The sequence below is a fragment of the Leucoraja erinacea genome, chromosome 12 (genome assembly GCF_028641065.1).
Source record: "Leucoraja erinacea ecotype New England chromosome 12, Leri_hhj_1, whole genome shotgun sequence".
Classification (NCBI taxonomy): domain Eukaryota; kingdom Metazoa; phylum Chordata; class Chondrichthyes; order Rajiformes; family Rajidae; genus Leucoraja; species Leucoraja erinaceus.
The window spans coordinates 57,000,889-57,021,516 of NC_073388.1; the positions used below are offsets into that span (position 1 = coordinate 57,000,889).

Consider the following 20,628-nt stretch of genomic DNA (forward strand, 5'->3'; position numbering starts at 1 on the left):
TCAGACCCTCTCTCACACCTCCCGCTGCCGAAAGACTCATCCATGACGTCATCTCCTCCCGACTGGACTACTGCAACTCACTTCTCCTTGGCATCAGCTCCACTTACATCAACCGACTCCAACTGGTCCAGAACGCAGCCGCCCGACTCATCACCCACATCAAATCCTGGCATCACATCACTCCAGTCCTCAAACAACTTCACTGGCTTCCCATCTCCCACCGGATCACTTACAAAATCCTGGTCCTCACCTACAAAAGCCTCCACCATCTGCCCCCCCCCCCCCCCCCCCCCCATATCTCACTGACCTCCTCTCCCCCTACCAACCCTCACGGTCCCTCAGATCCACATCAGCCGGTCTCCTCTCCATCCACAAGTCCAACCTCCGCAGTTTTGGGGACAGAGCCTTCTCCAGGGCAGCTCCCATGCTCTGGAACTCCCTCCCCCAAATGATCCGCAATTCCGTGTCCCTCACCATCTTCCAGTCCCACCTCTTCACCTCTGCCTATCCTTAGCCCCACGTCCCCCTCCCTTTTCATCTGTGCTTGATTTGCCTCATATTGTGTTTTGAATTGAATTCTGTCTTTAATTTGTGTACTAGTCATGTCTCTACTATTTATTTCATTCTGCTTACATGTTTTTCCTCTACTTACTACATTTTTGTAAGGTGTCCTTGAGACTCTTGAAAGGTGCCCATAAATAAAATTTATTATTATTATTATTAATGAGCTGGGATCGCTTTTCGGAGCGGACTCGGTGGGCTGAAGGACCTGTTTCCGCACTGTATCTCTTAACTAAATTAAACAAAGAACACCATGCCCAGCAATATTAAAATGGAGCATATGTAATCTATTAGCTTTGCATCTTAAATATTAACCATATAACCATATAACAATTACAGCACGGAAACAGGCCATCTCGACCCTTCTAGTCCGTGCCGAACACGTATTCTCCCCTAGTCCCATCTACCTGCGCTCAGACCATAACCCTCCATTCCTTTCCCGTCCATATAACTATCCAATTCATTTTTAAATGATAAAAACGAACCTGCCTCCACGACCTTCACTGGAAGCTCATTCCACACAGCCACCACTCTCTGAGTAAAGAAGTTCCCCCTCATGTTACCCCTAAACTTCTGTCCCTTAATTCTCAAGTCATGTCCCCTGGTTTGAATCTTCCCTACTCTCAGTGGGAAAAGCTTATCCACGTCAACTCTGTCTATCCCTCTCATCATTTTAAAGACCTCTATCAAGTCCTCCCTTAACCTTCTGCGCTCCAAAGAATAAAGCCCTAACTTGTTCAACCTTTCTCTGTAACTTAGTTGCTGAAACCCTGGCAACATTCTAGTAAATCTCCTCTGTACTCTCTCTATTTTGTTGACATCCTTCCTATAATTAGGCGACCAAAATTGTACACCATACTCCAGAATTGGCCTCACCAATGCCTTGTACAATTTTAACATTACATCCCAACTTCTATACTCAATGCTCTGATTTATAAAGGCCAGCACACCAAAAGCTTTCTTTACCACCCTATCTACATGAGATTCCACTTTCAGGGAACTGTGCACAGTTATTCCCAGATCCCTCTGTTCACCTACATTCTTCAATTCCCTACCATTTACCATGTATGTCCTATTTTGATTTGTGCTGCCAAGATGTAGCACCTCACACTTATCAGCATTAAACTCCATCTGCCATCTTTCAGCCCACTCTTCCAACTGGCATAAATCTCTCTGTAGACTTTGAAAATCTATTTCATTATCCACAACCCCACCTATCTTAGTATCATCTGCATACTTACTAATCCAATTTACCACACCATCATCCAGATCATTGATGTACATGACAAACAACAGTGGACCCAACACAGATCCCTGTGACACCCCACTAGTCACTGGCCTCCAACCTGACAAACAACCATCCACCATTACTCTCTGGCATCTCCCATTCAGCCACTGTTGAATTCAACTTGCTCCTCCACCATTAATACCCAACAATTGAACCTTGCCTGAATATTGCCTGATAATTGCATTGTGGTTACTGCGACTTGCATGGAAGGAAGCAAGTTGTGGTTGAGTAGAAACAGACATGCTGAACATCTCTGATAAGGCTCATCTCTGATAAGGCTCAAAATAACTCACTCACCATCATGACCCTTTCGTCTTCCACTTCCTGCAGCAGCCCTGCAAATTCCTTGAAGGATTCAGCTGAAAGAGACGGGAAAGTTCACTGAGCACATCACATCCTGACCCCACTGGTGGAGGGCTTTAATGCCGCAGCAACAGTACGTGGATTCAGTTCCAGACCGCATCCCGTGGAGTTTACAAGTGCAACTGCGAGCATTAAAAGGAGGGCCTCTTCTTCAGCGTCCTAGTCTGAAAAAGGGTCTCCACCCGAAACGTCGCCCATTCATGCTCTCCAGACTGGGGCGTGACTGACCCACTGAGTTACTCCAGCAGTGTGCAGTTGTTTTACACCAGCATCTGCAGTTTCTTTTATTACATCATAAATATAAATTTGGCTTGTTTTAGCATGAAAGACTACCTTTAATCGGACTTTACCTTGCACTATACGATATTCCCTTCATCATGTATCTGTACACAGTGGACACTTGATTGTAATCATGTGTAGTCTTTCCGCTGACTGGTTAGCACGCAACGAAAAGCTTATCACTGTACCTGGTTATATGTGACACTAAACTAAACTAAAGAGATCCGACTGATTTTATAAAACTCCAAATTAAAAAAAAAATTTAATGCAATTCCAAGCTGGAGTACAAAATTTAAATTGGTAAAAATAGGTCTGCTTAACAATTCTTTAAAAAATATCATAGATCTTAACACAAAGTGCTAACTCAGTGGGTTAGGCATCTCTGGAGAACATGGATTGGCGACATTTCAAGACGGGACCCTTCTTCATACTCAATCTGAAGAAGGGTCCCAACCTGCAACGTTATCTACCTATGTTCTCCACAGATGCTGCCTGACTTGCTGAGTTACTCCAGCACTTTGCATCATTTTTTGTAACCCAGCATCTGCAGTTCCTCGTAACTACATGGATCTTAATACTCCTTGATGTTGAGCAAAGTGAAAAAAAAGGCCAGTCCTCGAGCGAGTGAAAGTGTGGAACTCATTCACAGCAAACAAAATATATCTTTATAGACATATAAAAGGGTCTTGATTCAAAAATACTTCTCAAAAGAAACAACAGCACGACTTCCTTACATTGGAACTTGGTTATACATTTTTTGCAGTGCATCTCATCAGCTGTTTTAAGATGGGAGATAGAGTTTTATCTTCACTCCAATGCTGGCCTGTGGTGCACCATTGCTGAACTGGTGGAGGAAGGAGAGGGCCAGTGGTGGGAGAGTTAGAAATACAAGTTCTATAATGCAAGGGTCATATCTACTATCCAAGCCCTTGTCAGTTGACTACCCTCATTTATAGCACCTCAGCTGCCTGTCCACTTGCCAAATCAGATTTTGGAAGTACAATCCCATGTGAATTCTGTCCTCAGTGCACTGCATCTGCCATCAATTACTTTTACTCACATTCCTTTTCTCCCAATATAGATCCGTTTGGTTCAACTAAGTTGATCTTTCAGGCTTGACTGCCCACACGTGGCTTGGATGATAGACCCCCAACAATTGAGTTTGCCGTGTTCAAACAATGCACATCTTTACAAACGTTTAAGGGAAATGTCGAGAGTCCACAAACTGAACACATCCGGGCAGCGTATAAATTCATCAGGACATATTAAGGACATCAGTGATGGAGCTGGTAGAGCCACTGCCTCACAGCGCCAGAGACAAGAGTTTGATCCTGACCTTGGGTACATTGTATGTGGCGTTTGCATGTTCTCCCTGTGACCTCGTGGATTCTTCTGGATGCTCCAGTTTCTTCCCACATCCCAAAAAGGTGCGGGCTTGTAGGTTAAATGGCCTATCTAAAATGGCCTCTCTAAAATTGTGTCGAGAGTGGATCAGAAAGTAGGATAATGTGTGAATGGGCACAGACTCAGTGGGCTGAAGGGCCTGTTTTCATGCCCTGTCACTAAACTAAAACTAAAATCACCACAGATCAACGACCTATTTTATTCAGAACGCAAATTATCATCGGGAAAAAACAAGAATGTAAACAGGAAAAGGCATGAATGTAAGCTTAAAATAGGCACTAAATGCTGGAGTCAGCGATTCAGGCAGCATCTCTGGAGAAAATGAATAGTTGACATTTCAGGTCAGGACTCTTCTTCAGTCTGAAGGAGTCTGAAGAAGCTTCCTGACCCAAAACATCAGCAATCCATTTTCTCCAGAGATGCTGCCTGACCCGCTGAGTTACTCTAGCTCTTTGTGTCTATCTTTGGTATAAACCAGCATTTGCATTTCCTTCCTATTACATATTATGAATGTAATTGTCCAGTGAAGAAATAGTGCAGGGTTACATAAAAATGGAAACTTAAGACTGTCAAAAAATGGACCCCAAACTATCTAGTTTGGCCATTTGGAAATCTTCAAAAAATATAAAAGTGTGCACTTGTCTAATTTCGATCACTAAAAGTGATTTAGCTCTCATCTCTGAACCACTTCTTCCAGCTGTAATACCAACAATCATGGCTTGATTTATGCCGAGCTCCTGCTGGTGTTATCATCTATTTTGCCAGAGCTCTGCTAAATGCTCAGTACTTTGCACTGACAATGCAGGATGGAATCAGACCCTCAACTTGTAGCCTGAAGATGAGCAAACAGGTTTGATCATAGTGCATGACACAATACCTCCCACAAGAAGCAGAATCTAGCTAATTGACTGTACAGATTGAAATCCAGCTACCTGCATCTGTGATGATCTGAAATATCATTCAAGAAGTGGATGTTCTGTGAAACCATCTCCCACTGCTCCCCCTCCGTGATTACTGCGTCTCTCCAACCACGTCTCAGTCCAATTCGCCACAACTTGTAGACGGCACAGTGTTGCAGCTGGTAGAGCTGCTGTCTCACAGCGCCTGAGACCCGGGTTCAATCCTAACCTCAGGTGCTGTCTGTGTGGAGTTTGCATGTTTTCCCTGTCACGGCGTGTTTCCTCCTGTTTCCTCCCACATTCCCAAGACATGTGGGTTTGTAGGTTAATTGGTCTCTGTAAATTGCTCCTAATGTGTGGGGAATGGATGAGAAAGTGGGATAACATAGACCTAGTGTGCATGGATGATTGATGGTCAGCATGGACTCGATAGGTTTCCATGCTTTATCTCTAAGCAAAACTAAATCTTTCCTCAGTACGTGCCTTTAATCTGCACCCTTTTGTCCTTTCCACGCATCACCTCAAGCATTGGCCACTATCACCACCGGTCTCTTCCCCACCTAACTCATCTGTTTTCCGCCCCCCTAAGTAAGCATGCAGGTACAGCAGGCAGTGAAGAAAGCTAATGGCATGTTGGCCTTCATAAGAAGAGGAGTTGAGTATAGGAGCAAAGAGGTCCTTATGCAGTTGTACACGGCCCTAGTGAGACCACACCTGGAGTATTGTGTGCAGTTTTGTTCTCCAAATTTGATGAAGGATATTCTTGCTATTGATGGAGTGCAGCGTAGGTTTACAATGTTAATTCCCGGGATGGCGGGTCTGTCATATGTTGAAAGAATGGAACGACTGGGCTCAGAGCTGCTGTAGATTTGGAAGCAACAGCAGGAGAAGATTAGCAAGAGAAAACACTGATTGGATCTAGCCCAAGTGGGAGAAGAGAAGTGAGTCAGAGGGGGAAAACAGTTGAAAACTGAGGAATTTGGTTTGTAAATTGGTAAATTAGACAATTTATCAGTCAATATAAGCAAGACGGCTATTAGGGAGTGGCAGTGAGTGAGCGGCCTTGTGAGGCAAGTGCCCTGTGAGAAAAGTATGAGTCTTTGGCTCGAGTGTGAGTCTTTGGCTCGAGAGTCTTCGGCGAGGAGGCTGAGGAGAGGAGGCTTACCAAAACACTGGAGAGGGAGAGACGAAAGAAGGAGATGTCAGGCAAGCTGATTCAGTGTGATACTTGCAGTATAGTATGTGTGAGGTCAAGTGCCTCTGGCTGCTACAAATTCGAGAAGTGCATCCAGGTAGAGCTCCTGAAGGACCGTGTTGGGGAACTGGAGAAGCAAGTGGATGACCTCAGGTTCGTCCGAGAAACGGAGTCGTTCCTCGACAAGTCCTACAGTAAGATTGTTACACCTAAGGTACTGGAAGAGAGAAGGTGGGAGACGGTGAGAAAGGGAGGGAAGCATGGAATGCAAACGTCCCCGGGTGGTGTACCTCTTGTGAACAGGTTCACCAACTTAGAAGCTGTCGGGACAGAAGACGTTTTAACACTGAACGGCGGACTGGCTTGCGATGCAAAGAGGGCTGTTGAGCCAAAACCAAATAGGCCAAAGTCAGGCAACGCCATTGTAGTGGGAGACTCCATTGTGAGAGGTACGGACAGGGGTTTCTGCGGCAACAGACGGGATTCGAGGATGGTGTGCTGCTTCCTGGTGCCAGGATCCAGGATGTCACGGACAGAGTGCAGAAAATCCTCAAGGGCGAAGGTGAACATCCGGAAGTGGTAGTGCATGTCGGCACAAAAACGATGTCGGAAAGAAGGGGATAAATATTCTGCAGCGTGACTTTAGAGAGCTCGGTAAAATGCTGAAAAGCAGGACATCCAGGGTTGTTATATCCGGTTTGCTTCCAGTTCCTCGTGCTGGCGAGAGCAGGAACAGGGAGATACGGGACCTGAATGTGTGGCTGAGGAACTGGTGCACGGGGCAGGGATTTAGATTCTTAGATCACTGGGATCTGTTTTGGAGTAAGGGGGAACTGTACAAAAGGGACGGATTGCATCTTAACAGGTGGGGGACCAGCATTCTGGCAGGCAGGTTTGCCACTGTTACACGGGTGGGTTTTAAACTGAATAAGGGGGGTGGGGTGTCAAATGGGATAGTTGAGGATGGAGTTAAAGGGAAAGGGTTTCTTAAATGTGCGAGCGGAGAGACAGAGGGGTGTAAAATGAGGGTAGAAGCAATAGGTAGCAAGGTGAAAAGTAAAAGTGGCAGGCAGACAAATCCAGGGCAAAAATCAAAAAGGGCCACTTTTCAACATAATTGTATAACGGGTAAGAGTTTTGTAAAAACAAGCTGGAAGGCTTTGTGTCTCAATGCAAGGAGCATTCGTAATAAGGTGGATGAGTTGAATGTGCAGATAGCTATTAATGACTATGATATAGTTGGGATCACGGAGACATGGCTCCAGGGTGACCAAGGCTGGGAGCTGAACATCCAGGGATATTCAATATTTAGGAGGGACAGGCAGAAAGGGAAAGGAGGTGGGGTAGCGTTGCTGGTTAGAGAGCAGTTTTACCCAATAGAAAGGAAGGACATTAGCTTGGAGGATGTGGAATCGATATGGGTAGAGCTGCAAAACACTAAGGGGCAGCATCAAACAGGAAATTAGAAATGCGTGCAACAAAGGTAAAACAGTTATAATGGGTGACTTCAATCTACATATAGATTGGGTGAATCAAATTGGCAAGGGTGCTGAGGAAGAGGATTTCTTGGAATGTATGCGGGATAGTTTTCTAAACCAACATGTAGAGGAACCAACGAGAGAGCAGGCTATTCTAGATTGGGTATTGAGTAATGAGGAAGGGTTAGTTAGCAGTCTTGTTGTGCGTGGCCCCTTGGGCAAGAGTGACCATAATATGGTTGAGTTCTTCATTAGGATGGAGATGACATTGTTAATTCAGAAACAAGGATCCTGAACTTAAAGAAAGGTAACTTTGAGGGTATGAGATGTGAATTGGCCATGATAGACTGGCAATTGATTCTTAATGAGTTGACGGTGGATATGCAATGGAAAGCATTCAAAACCTGCACGGATGAACTACAACAATTGTTCATCCCAGTTTGGCAAAAAAATAAATCAGGGAAGGTCGTGCATCCGTGAATAACAAGGGAAATCAGGGATAGTATCAAAACAAAAGATGAAGCGTATAAATTAGCCAGAAAAAGCAGCCTACCAGAGGACTGGGAAAAATTCAGAGTCCAGCAGGGGAGGACAAAGGGCTTAATTAGGAAGGAAAATAAATTAAAAAGGGCCACTGAAAGAAATCAGGCAGGGAACATAAAAACTGACTGCAAAAGCTTTTATAGATATGTGAAGAGAAAAAGATTAGTTAAAACAAATGTAGGTCCCTTGCAGTCAGAAACAGGTGAATTGATCATGGGGAACAAGGACATGGGAGACCAATTGAATAACTACTTTGGTTCTGTCTTCACTAAGGAAGACATAAATAATCTGCCGGAAATAGCAGAGGACCGGGGGTCAAATGAGATGGAGGAACTGAGTGAAATCCAGGTTAGCCGGGAAGTGGTGTTAGGTAAATTGAATGGATTAAAGGCCGATAAATCCCCAGGGCCAGATAGGCTGCATCCCAGAGTACTTAAGGAAGTAGCTCCAGAAATAGTGGATGCATTAGTGGTAATTTTTCAAAACTCTTTAGATTCTGGAGTAGTTCCTGAGTATTGGAGGGTAGCTAATGTAACCGCCCTTTTAAAAAAGGGAGGGAGAGAGAAAACGGGAAATTACAGACCAGTTAGTCTAACGTCGGTAGTGGGGAAACTGCTAGAATCAGTTATTAAAGATGGGATAGCAGCACATTTGGAAAGTGGAATAGAATAAAATAGAATAGAATATGTTTATTGTCATTGCACAAAACTGAACAACGAAATTCCATTTGCTTCTCCTCCGTTAAAAGAAATACAACACGACACCAATGCACATATGTACAGTTAATAGTAGAATGTAAATACATTTTTAAAAGAGTTTAAAATAATTTAGCGGTATTCCTCGAAGTTACTTCTTGCTTCCCAGTGTTCACTATTGGAGTTAAGCTCTTTTATCTCACAATGGTAGAAACTATATTTTAGTCTACCAGTGCGAGCCTGCAGAGACCTGAATCACCTCCCGGAGGGTAGCAGAGTAAAAAGGTGGTTGGCAGGGTGGGATGTGTCCTTCTTGATATTTATGGCCCTGCGCAAGCATCGGGCCTTGTATATATCATCCAAGGAGGGCAGGTTAGCGTTTGTAATGCGCTGCGCAGTTTTTATAATTCCCTGCAGCGCCCTCCTCTCAGCCACAGTACAGCTGGCAAACCACACCAGGATTCCATAGGTGAGGATACTTTCCACGGCGCATCGATAGAAGGACAGCAGCAGCGGCTGTGAGACGTTAGCTCTCCGTAGAGACCTTAGGAAATACAGCCGCTGATGAGACCTCTTCACGAGAGTTACGGTGTTCATTTGCCATTTGAGGTCCTGGGAGATGTTTATTCCCAGGAACTTAAAGTCGTTGACTCTCCACCATGTCTCCTTTGATGTATAAGGGAGCAGGTTCCTCTCTCCTCTTCCTCCTGAAGTCAATGACAAGTTCTTTTGTCTTTGATGGGTTTGTACCAGGTTGTTTTTGGTACACCAGACGGTCAGTTTTTGGACTTCATCCCTGTAGGCAGACTCGTCGTTGTTGTTTATCAGTCCCACCACAGTCGTGTCGTCCGCAAACTTGATGATCCTGTTTGTACTGTGTGTTGGTGTACAGTCGTAAGTGTATATTATATACAAGATTGGACTCAGCACACATCCTTGTGGCGCACCTGTGCTAAGCGTCAGGACTGGGGAGTAATTGGACCCCATCCTGACAGTCTGTGGGCGGTCTGTTAAAAAGTCCTTAATCCATCCACATGTGTTTGCATTAACACCTAAATCAGACAGTTTGTCCACCATTCTGCTGGGGATGATGGTATTAAATGCAGAACTAAAATTTACAAATAACATCCGCACATATGAGCCAGGGCGCTCCAGATGTGCCAGTGCAGAATGTAGAGCTGTGTTGATGGCATCTTCCGTTGACCTATTAGCTCTATACGCAAACTGATGCTGATCCAGGGTGGATGGGAGTGAGGACTTAATGTGGGCCAGGACCAGCCGTTCAAAACATTTCATCACGGTCGAAGTGAGAGCAACAGGTCTATTGTCATTCAAGCTCGTAATGAATGTTTTTTTGGGTACAGGCACGATGGTAGCAGTCTTAAAGCATTTAGGGACAGTGCACGTTAACAGAGGTTAAAGATTTCGCTAAAAACCTCCGCTAACTGGTCTGCACAGTCCCGCAATACTCTCCCTGGGATGCCACCTGGGCCAGCAGCCTTCCTGGGGTTGACCCTGCGGAGTGTTCTTCTGACGTCCTCCGTACCTACAGCGAGTGGCGGGTCGTCGGTGCTGGGTGCGGCTGCAGGTGCAGGCTCCGCCTCATTCAGCTCAAACCGGGCGAAAAAATGGTTGAGCTCCTCAGCTAGTGAGTTGTTACTGCTACAGATGATCGGCCCCCCCTTGCCCTTATAGTTTGTGAGTTGTTGAATGCCCTGCCAGACACGACGATGGTCCCTCTCGTTGAAATACCCCGCTATCCTTCTTCCATAGGCTGTCTTTGCCTCCTTAATGATTCTCTTTAGTTTAGATCTGGCAGTGCTGTACAATTCATCAATGCCAGATCTAAAGGTTGAGTTCCGTTCTCTCAGCAGGTTCCTGACATCCCTGGTCATCCATGGTTTATTGTTTGGGTAGCACCTGACCTCCCTGTTGACAGTGACGTTGTCAATACAGTTCTGTATATAGAACATGACTGTGGATGTATATTCATGTATGTCCTGGTTTGCAAACAAGTCCCACTTGGTGCGCTCAAAACAGTCCTGAAGTTGGGCGGCAGCGCCCTCGGGCCAAGTCTTTATGCTTCTCACACTGGGCTTGGTTCTCATAATGAGAGGTCTGTATGCCGGGGTGAGAAAGAGTGAGAGATGGTCAGACTGGCCGAGATGAGGGAGAGAGGAGGCTTTGTATCCATCCCTAATGTTGCTGTACACGTGATCCAGTGTATTTTGACCTCTCGTCGGACACGTGACATGCTGGTGGAATTTAGGGAGGACAGTTTTTAGATTAGCCTGATTAAAATCTCCAGCCACGATGAAAATCCCATCAGGGTGCGCAGTCTGTAATTTGTTGATTGATGCTAGCAGGGTGTTCAGTGCTAGCTTGATGTTGGCATTTGGTGAAATATAAACAGCCAGAACAACGACAGCTGTGAACTCCCTCGACAGGTAGAAGGGTCGACATCTCAATGTAATAAACTCCATGTCTGGTGAACAATGTCTCTCGACAACGTTTACATTCGTACACCACTTGTCATAGGAGTAAATACATAGCCCCCCTCCTCTGCTCTTACCAGAGTCACTGCTCCTGTCGGCCCGGTATGCTGTGCAACCTACCAGACTGATGGCCTCGTCCGGGATCCCAGCGTGAAGCCAGGTCTCAGTTACCACCATGAGAGAGCAGGTTTGTAAAGTTTTGTTTTCTTCAGTGATCAGCTCCAGCTCGTCCATCTTGTTGTTGAGCGATCTGGCGTTCGTCAGAAAGATGCTGGGTAGCGCTGGTCTGTAAGGATCTTTCTTTAGCCTAGCTTGAATGCCGGCTCGACAACCGCGCTTCTGCCGCCTCCGTCTGCGCCGCCTCCCGCACCGTCCTTTCGGTAAGTTGATCCACTCGGACTTCGCTGGGCGGGTGATTTCTGCCGGTATATCGTCGTTGTAGGAGCTCCTTGCGAACTCTAGTTTGCTACACAGCATCCCAATCCTCAGAAGGTCCTGCCGGTTGTATTTTGAGTCGCAGGTCCACAGACAAACGGACAAGACAGACAAAAACAAGAACATCCACACGGGGGAGAGCAAAGCCGCTGCATTCAGGTGCGCCGCCATTATTTGAGTGAAATCATTATTTATTATTATTATTATTTGGTGAAATCATTGGACAAAGTCAGCATGGATTTATGAAAGGTAAATCATATCTGACGAATCTTATAGAATTTTTCGAGGATGTAACTAGTAGAGTGGATAAGGGAGAGCCACTGGATGTGTTATATCTAGACTTTCAGAAGGCTTTCGACAAAGTCCCACATAAGAGATTAGTATACAAACTTAAAGCACACGGTATTGGGGGTTCAGTATTGATGTGGATAGAGAACTGGCTGGCAAACATGAAGCAAAGAGTAGGAGTAAACGGGTCCTTTTCACAATGGCAGGCAGTGACTAGTGGGGTACCGCAAGGCTCAGTGCTGGGACCCCAGCTATTTACGATATATTTTAATGATCTGGATGAGGGAATTGAATGCAACATCTCCAAATTTGCGGATGACACAAAGCTGGGGGGCAGTGTTAGCTGTGAGGAGGATGCTAGGAGACTGCAAGGTGACTTGGATAGGCTGGGTGAGTGGGCAAATGTTTGGCAGATGCAGTATAATGTGGATAAATGGAGGTTATCCACTTTGGTGGCAAAAACAGGAAAGTAGACTATTATCTGAATGGTGGCCGATTAGGAAAGGGGGAGACGCAACGAGACCTGGGTGTCATGATACACCAGTCATTGAAGGTAGGCATGCAGGTGCAGCAGGCAGTGAAGAAAGCGAAAGGTATGTTAGCTTTCATAGCAAAAGGATTTGAGTATAGGAGCAAGGAGGTTCTACTGCAGTTGTACAGGGTCTTGGTGAGACCACACCTGGTGTATTGCGTACAGTTTTGGTCTCCAAATCTGAGGAAGGATATTATTGCCATAGAGGGAGTGCAGAGAAGGTTCACCAGACTGATTCCTGGGATGTCAGGACTTACATATGAAGAAAGACTCGGCTTATACTCGCTAGAATTTAGGAGATTTAGGGGGGATCTTATAGAAACTTACAAAATTCTTGAGGGGTTGGACAGGCTAGATGCAGGAAGATTGTTCCCGATTTTTGGGGAAGTCCAGGACAAGGGGTCACAGCTTAAGGATAAGGGGGAAATCCTTTAGGACCGAGATGAGAAAAACATTTTTCACACAGAGAGTGGTGAATCTCTGGAACTCTCTGCCACAGAGGGTATTTGAGGCCAGTTCATTGGCTATATTTAAGAGGGAGTTAGATGTGGCCCTTGTGGCTAAAGGGATCAAGGGGTATAGAGAGAAGGCAGGTACGGGATACTGAGTTGGATGATCAGTCATGATCATATTGAATGGCGGTGCAGGCTTGAAGGGCCGAATGGCCTCTGCCCCTGCACCTATTTTCTATGTATCTATGTATCTATGTATACACTGGAATTTAGAAGGATGAGAGGGAATCTTATTGGGACATATAAGATTATTAAGGGATTGGACACACTAGAGGCAGGAAATATGTTCCCGATGTTGGGGGAGTCCTGAACCAGGGGGAACAGTTTAAGAATAAGGGGTAGGCCATTTAGAATGGAGATGAAGAAAAGATTTTTCATCCAGAGTTGTGAATCTGTTGAATTCTCTGCCTCAGAAGGCAGTGGAGGCCAATTCTCTGGATGCTTTCAAGAGAGAGGTGGATAGAGCTCTTAAAGATAGCGGTCAGGGGATATGGGGAGAAGGCAGGAACGGGGTAGTGATTGTGGATGATCAGCCATGATCACAGTGAATGGCCGTGCTGGCTCCTGCCCCTATTGTCTAATCCTACCATCACTTGCCAGTTCTTGCCCAAGCCTTTCCTCATCTCAAGTTAGTTGCAACTCAATTCATTCTGAGAACACCGTTTCCTTGTTTTACACTTCATATTGAGGTTCACCTAAAAGCTACATTTTTCACACAGAGAGTGGTGAATCTCTGGAATTCTCTGCCACAGAAGTAGTTGAGGCCAGTTTGTTGGCTACATTTAAGAGGGAGTTAGATGTGGCCCTTGTGGCTAAAGGGATCAGGGGGTATGGAGAGAAGGCAGGTACAGGATACTGACTTGGATGATCAGCCATGATCATATTGAATGGCGGTGCAAGCTCGAAGGGCCGAATGGCCTACTCCTGCACCTATTTTCTATGTTTCTTTGTTTCTATGTTTGTTTCAATCAAACTGCTTATTGACAGCATTTTTCAGGGTGAGGAAATTTGAAATGCCATCAGACCTCCAAACTTAGTTCAAGTTCTCCAAGTTCAGTCGAGAAATAACGTTTATTATCATGAAACTTGTTTTTAGCCATTTTAAGTGACATGCCCAAGCATGGCCACAGTGAACAGAAATGCCACAAAAGCACAACAATAAAGGAATGCATTTTCCACCCGTCCCCGACAGAATAAATGAGCACATTTTAAAAAAGGTGCCGGTCCATCACGAGCACTGATCTCCCCACCATGGAACGGATCTTTTGGAGGCATTGCCTCAGAAAGACAGCCAGCCTCATCAGAGACCCACACCACCATGGCCACAGACTCATTTCACTGCCACCATCTGGAAGAAGGTACAGGAGCGTGAAAAACTGACTACCAGGTTCAAGAATAGCTTCTTCCTAACAACTAGCAGGCTCTTGAACACTGCACAACACTAGCCGATGAATAATTGATTATCTAGGGTTGCGCTAAGAACTTCGGGCTTTTTCTCCCCTATTGGTTGGCATTGAATTTTTTGTTCTTTATATATTATCTGTTTATTGTATTACCAGCCTGTTATCTATGTTTATTGTGTTATCAGCCTGTTACCATATCTATATTACTAAATCTATATTAATGATGAAATATGAAAAAGTTATTAGTGTTTAAAAAATGTTGAGATTCTCTCTCCTGTCAATCATACCATGAAGGCCACGCACCTTCTGGTGGGAGGGGGGGAGGGACCCAGAAATGTGGGCGTGGCTCAGTCTCTGCAAGATGGAGGAGGGAGACGTCACAACTTCGCTTTCTTTAGTGGCCTTGCACCCTGCTTGGAGTGGTAAGAAACTGCACTTGAATTTGGTGGCCCTGCACCCTGATTCAAATGGAATTTCAAGGAATAGCCGTGAGTCAACTGCCAGCCCACCAGCCGTGAGTGAGTGATCTGCCAGCACAATAGGCTTGAGTGACTGAGCCGCCAGCCCAATAATCCATTTGGCCCACAATGTCCATACTAGCCCCCTGGAAACCAGTCCCTTCTGCCCACAACACCCATACTAGCGCTCCAGAAAGCCCCCCTCCCCCCCACTGGGATCAATGGGTTGAGGTTACAAAGAGGTCCTCACCTCTCATCTACCTCATTGGAGGTCTTCAAACTTTCTTTCATTGGATACTGTAGACGGCTTGATTTTAAGCGTGCATAGTATTTTTGCTGACTGGACAGCTTGCAACCAAAAAGCTTTTCACTGTACCTCAGTACATGTGACAATAATAAACTAATTACTTGTTCTTGTGAATTCATTAAAGTGACACATCACTCTAAAACACTGAACAGGATGTAAACCAGTTCCCCAGACTTCATCCGTGAAGATAATACACCACAGTAACACCCACCCCTATCAAAACAATCGTCATTTGAAGATAATCTGGGAGGTGCAGAAGAACCTTGAGGCTAAAAGAATGTTTATTCAGCTTCTAACTACCCACAGTTGTCAATGGAAACAAAGCATTCTGGGAGGGTACAAAACTGCTTTCTCCAACCATTTATGCACATAGTTTTAATTATCTTTGCTGTCTGGAGATTGGGATAACAGAACACTGTAGGCCAGCTGCTTTCAATAGTGAAAACACTCTTGTGGCAAGTTTGGAAGCCCAGTGGCTCTGCTGCCTCAGAAGAGAAGAACACAGCTGGATCCCCATGTCGACACATCACACGTATAGTGAAAAGCATGACGTTTTCATATCCCCTCCCCGCCTGCTCTGAGGGAAATTACAGAAACCTCATCAATCCAGCGCTCATTCCTGGAGTCCTCAGCCCCTCACCGTGTCTTGCGACTGCTGCAACTTTACCAAAAGCATTCAACAGAGTTTGGACCCTTCTCAATAGCAATCTCATCAAATGGTAGAAGAGGGCTGTGTGCCCATCCCTGGACCTAATTCAAGTGTTTGTAAGTAAACCTCTTGCCAGATTGAAAAACTGGCAAATTTAAAAGACTATGTTATCGGAAAGATGTTGTCTAGCTTGAAAAGGGTTCAGAGAAGATTTACCAGGATGTTGCCAGGACTCAAGGGCCTGAGTTACAGGGTGAGGTCGAGCGGGCTGGGGCTTTATTACTTGGAGCGCAGGAGGATGAGGGGTGATCTTATAGAGGTGCACAAAATCATGAGACCACTAGATCGGGTAGACGCAGTCTTTTGCCCAGAGTAAGGGAGTCCAGAACCAGACGTCAGAGCTATAAGGTGAGGGGAGGAAGAATTAATGGGAAACCGAGGGGTAACAAAGGGTGGTCGGTGTATGGAACATGCTGCCGGAGAAGGTAGTTGAGGCTGGTACTATTGAAACATTTAGAAACATTTAGACAGGTACATGGATAGGGTAGGTTTAGGGGGATTTATGGGCCAAAAGCAGGCAAACGGGACCAGTGTAGGTGCGGCATGTTGGGTGGTGTGGGCACGTTGGGCCTGCTTCAATGCTGTATGACACTTGCTTATTTCTCAAGTACATGTACTCTTCTGCCTCCTCAATTATAATGTACTTGCAAGAGCAGAGGTCAAGGTCTCCTGAGAGAGAAGAGGAAGTGGAGGAAGAAAGTAACTTTCCAACTTCACTCAGTTGTCTTGGATTTGCACATTGTGTCTGGATTTCACCCAGCATCTTGGCATAAATAGCACAGCTGGGGATTTTGTTTTCCCAGTTGCAAAAATATAGATTCCGTCCAACCTGCTGAATAATGGACACCATGAATTTTGTTGAAAAATCATTTGGAGAATTCTCTCTAAAATTCTGAAACTGTCAGAAACCTGCTGCTTTGCACAACATATTCTTTATATATTGGCTACAAAAGCATTGCTTTAGTTCTGGTGCCACCTTGATTGGGTGCAGAGATATTTTCTAAAGTAGTTGATAAAGAAGACTCTAATTTTGGTGCCAGTTGATAAATGGAACACTTGATATTTTAGGTACACAAAAAAGCTGGAGAAACTCAGCGGGTGCAGCAGCATCTATGGAGCGAAGGAAGATGCTCTATTCGCTCCATAGATGCTGCTGCACCCGCTGAGATTCTCCAGCATTTTTGTGTACTTTCGATCTTCCAGCATCTGCAGTTCCTTCTTGAACACTTGATATTTTAGTTTAGTTTAGTTTAGAGATACAGCGGGGATACAGGCCCTTCGGCCCACCGAGTCCTTGTCGACAAGCGATCCCCGCACATTAACATGCGCCAAGAACAATTTACATTTATACCAAGCCAATAAACCTACAAACCTGTACGTCTTTGGAGTGTGAGATGAAACCGAAGATCTCTGTGAAAACCCAAGCAGTCACAGGGGGAACATACAAACTCCGTACAGACACACCCATGGTCAGGATCAAACCGGGTCTCTGCCGCAGCAATTCAACCCGCTGCGCCATCGTGCCGCCAATATTCTGCGGGGGAATATTCTCAAAGTTCTAAAACAAGTTCCAATTGCCAAAATTTTCATAGATAAAGCTGCCATTGGTTTTCTGGAAAACATCCCCTTAATGTATAGTCCAAACAAAGTCCTCCTCCTGCAACTGTATAGTCCACACCAAAGAAATGCTGCATTCAAATAAGAATATTGAACTAAAAGCCCATTGCCAAACTGCAATTGAACAATATAATAATAATAACTTTATTTATAAAGCACTTTAAACAACTGCAGTTGCCACAAAGTGCTGTACATGAGAACTCATGGACAAGAAGTTATTACAAACCATTAAAAACCGTAAAACAAAGGACTATAAAACAGTAAAAATTAAAAGACATTAAAAGCACTAAAAACAGGAGCAATGTCTCAGCCTGTCTCGAAAGCTAGAGAATAAAAATGAGTTTTTAGGGTGGATTTGAAGATGGACAGTGAGGGATTGTACTTTTAGCAAACTTGGGTTGTCATTTAATCAAAAGGAACTACATTTGCTGTTGTTTGCAAAATAAAACACAAAGTGCTTGAGTAACTCAGCAGGTCAGGCTGCGTCCCTGGAAGGTCTCGCCCATCCGGTAAGAGGTACAAAAGTATGAAAACGCACAGATCCAGATTCTGGAACAATTTCTTCCCAGCTATCCTCAGGCAACTGAACCATCCTCTCATCAGCTCGAGTGCAGTCCTGACCTCCGATCGACCTTATCAAAGACTTTTGAACTGTATTGGAGTTCGATGTTATATTTTTCACTGAATGTTGCACCTTTTTTTTCTGTGTGTATGGCTTGATTTTACTTCGGAGTCACGTGAGTGACTACGTGAAGACGGGCCGTCCGTCTGCGTGCGCGTCATTTACGTCTGAACGCAAAGCGCGACGGACTGGCAGACACTGTCCTCCCAGTCCGTCAGGATGGGCAGCTAAGGGAAGTTGAATCACTTACCTGCGTTCTTTCGGGCTTGACGTTTTTTTTTAGTTCCAGGGCCCAGATGTCGAGGAGACGGTCCGCGGGGAAGTCGGCTGCCGAAGACCGCAGCATTCCCAGTAGCGGGCGACGGTCTTATTCCCGACATTAGCGCCGGCAGAACCGGCAGGAGACTTGGTGCAGGAGGAAGAGCTCCATTGGTGGTCCTGCAGTATGTAAACCACCCGCAAGTCAAACAAACCCATTGACAGATGAGTCCGGGGGGGAAAAGGGATACCCTTCCTCAACGGAGAGAGTCTGAGGACAACTCTCCCACATAGGAGCAACTTGTTGGAGAAGTTGCTCCAACAATGACCTGCTCTAAAGGAGACAGCTGTGTCAGTACGGCCCCTAGAGCAGCAGGCAGTACTGGGAGCCTTGCATAATGGAGCAACCCAATTTCTTCCCCATTGGAGGGGAAAGTACATATGGAAGAAACCACTCTGAATCAGAGTACAAAAGTAGGGGGGGGGGGGGGGGGGGACCTTCCCAGGGACAAGTAGAAGAAAGGAAGTAAGTAAGTAACTTTTACTTATATAGCACTGTTTAAGTTAACTTGCATTGACACCAAATGCTTTACATAAAATAAATAATAAGCACAAAAGAAAAGAAATACTTCTGCAATCATCCAGGTTCCACTGGGTGCTTCCCTGGATAGAGATCTAGCAAATGTCTCCTGCTCTGAGGAGAAGAGCATTCACGGTCAGTTTCAGTCTGACCCAAAGCAAGAATCTCATTTAGGCCCGCTGGAGGGGTCATGTCAGCGCAGGTATCCTCAGGGGCCTGCGGCAGCACCTGTTTTCAGGGCTACCTACAAATCTCACTCTCAGTGGAGGGGAGTGTGAGTGATCAGTAGGTAACTGATCTCGAATTAAAGTATGAACATACTGAAGCACATGCACATGGCTTCAAGAGACAGCAGTTGGCACAATATCCGCACAAATGCCGGCAAGGGAACAGCGCTATCAGGGTGACATTGGAGAAACCAGCCGCCGAATCCTCTCTTCAGGTAAGACCAGAAGAAGGATGCAAAAGCTGTCGGACCAATCAAGGTACCAACGACAAGCACTTCATCAGTAGGCGACAACACACCCCACACCTCCATAGGGGGTAAGCGGTTCACTGAAGCCAGTGGTAGCTTGAAAGCTGGGCACGGAAATATGATCAGAGTCGTCTTTTAAGGCAGACTCAGAATTATGGCCAGAATTGTCCTACAAGGCAGGCTCAGTATGATGAGGTTTTCAGACCAAGACCCAAGCAGAGGTCAGGAGAAACATGGAATCCACACTCCCTACCAGTCCAACTCCCAATCAAGGAGAGAAAAGGAACCCGCATCAGGGGCCTTTGGGCTTACCACAAGACCACCGGTAGCCATGGAGGTAGGTGGGTCTGGGTTTACTGAAACAAGGGATTGTGGGCCAGTTACATGTTGGTAATTTTACTCTTGTGTTTTTGTTCAAAATGACAATAACATGAATTTCAGATCTGGTTTTAAAAAACAGGTAACAACATGCGATTATTTTTTACTGCACAACATACATAGGTTCCAAGCAGACTTGGAACTCGGACCGGAATTGTCTTCAAGGCAGGCCCAGTATTTTGGGCAGGATTGCCTTCCAGGACAGGTGACAGATGGAGGATGTCACTTCATCCAGGTTTAACTCATTTGTGCAGTACAGACTTTCAGAAACAGCAATTTTTTGTTACGGTCTAACTATTGTTTTACAGGAGCTTACTATAAAATGGTCACATGGCATGCATCGACCTCAAAGATGCATATTATTCGGTGTCTATTCATTAAGAACAGGAGATATTTGAAGTTTAACTGGATGGCATGGCTCTGCCAAATGGGTTGACATCAGCTCCTAGACTATTGACTAAACTACGGAAACCAATTCTGGGACTACAAAGGTCTCAAAACCACATAGTAATGGCATATTTGGAGGACATTTTTCATTTTTGGAGTCACCAAGAATTGGCAGAAGCATCAGTCAAAGCAAACCAAAACCCTGTTTGAAAGAATTGGTTACCTCATCCATCCAGTTAAATCAAAATTGACACCTACAAGGGTAATTGATTACCTAGAATTTACTATCAATAACAGTAAATATGTTGGTGACTTTGCCTAGGGGCAAACGACAATATTAATTAAGTCTGCTATGACCTGATAGTCAAATACTAGCCATCTATCAGGCAAACAGCGAGTGTAATTGGCAAATAGTAGCTGCATTCCCAGCAGTACGTCACGGGCCTTTGCATTACCAGAATTTACAG

At 45.2% G+C, this 20,628-nt stretch overlaps 1 protein-coding gene across 2 annotated transcripts in view; it reads right to left on the minus strand.

Annotated features, from left to right (window-relative positions):
- Window positions 1–20,628, minus strand: part of LOC129702392 (oligophrenin-1-like) — a 276,035-nt gene that overhangs the window by 152,294 nt on the left and 103,113 nt on the right. For both annotated transcript variants that reach the window (XM_055644172.1, XM_055644171.1), the window contains exon 3: window positions 2,147–2,208. In XM_055644172.1, the coding sequence (XP_055500147.1) occupies window positions 2,147–2,208 (62 nt within the window). The remainder of the gene's footprint in view (window positions 1–2,146; window positions 2,209–20,628) is intronic.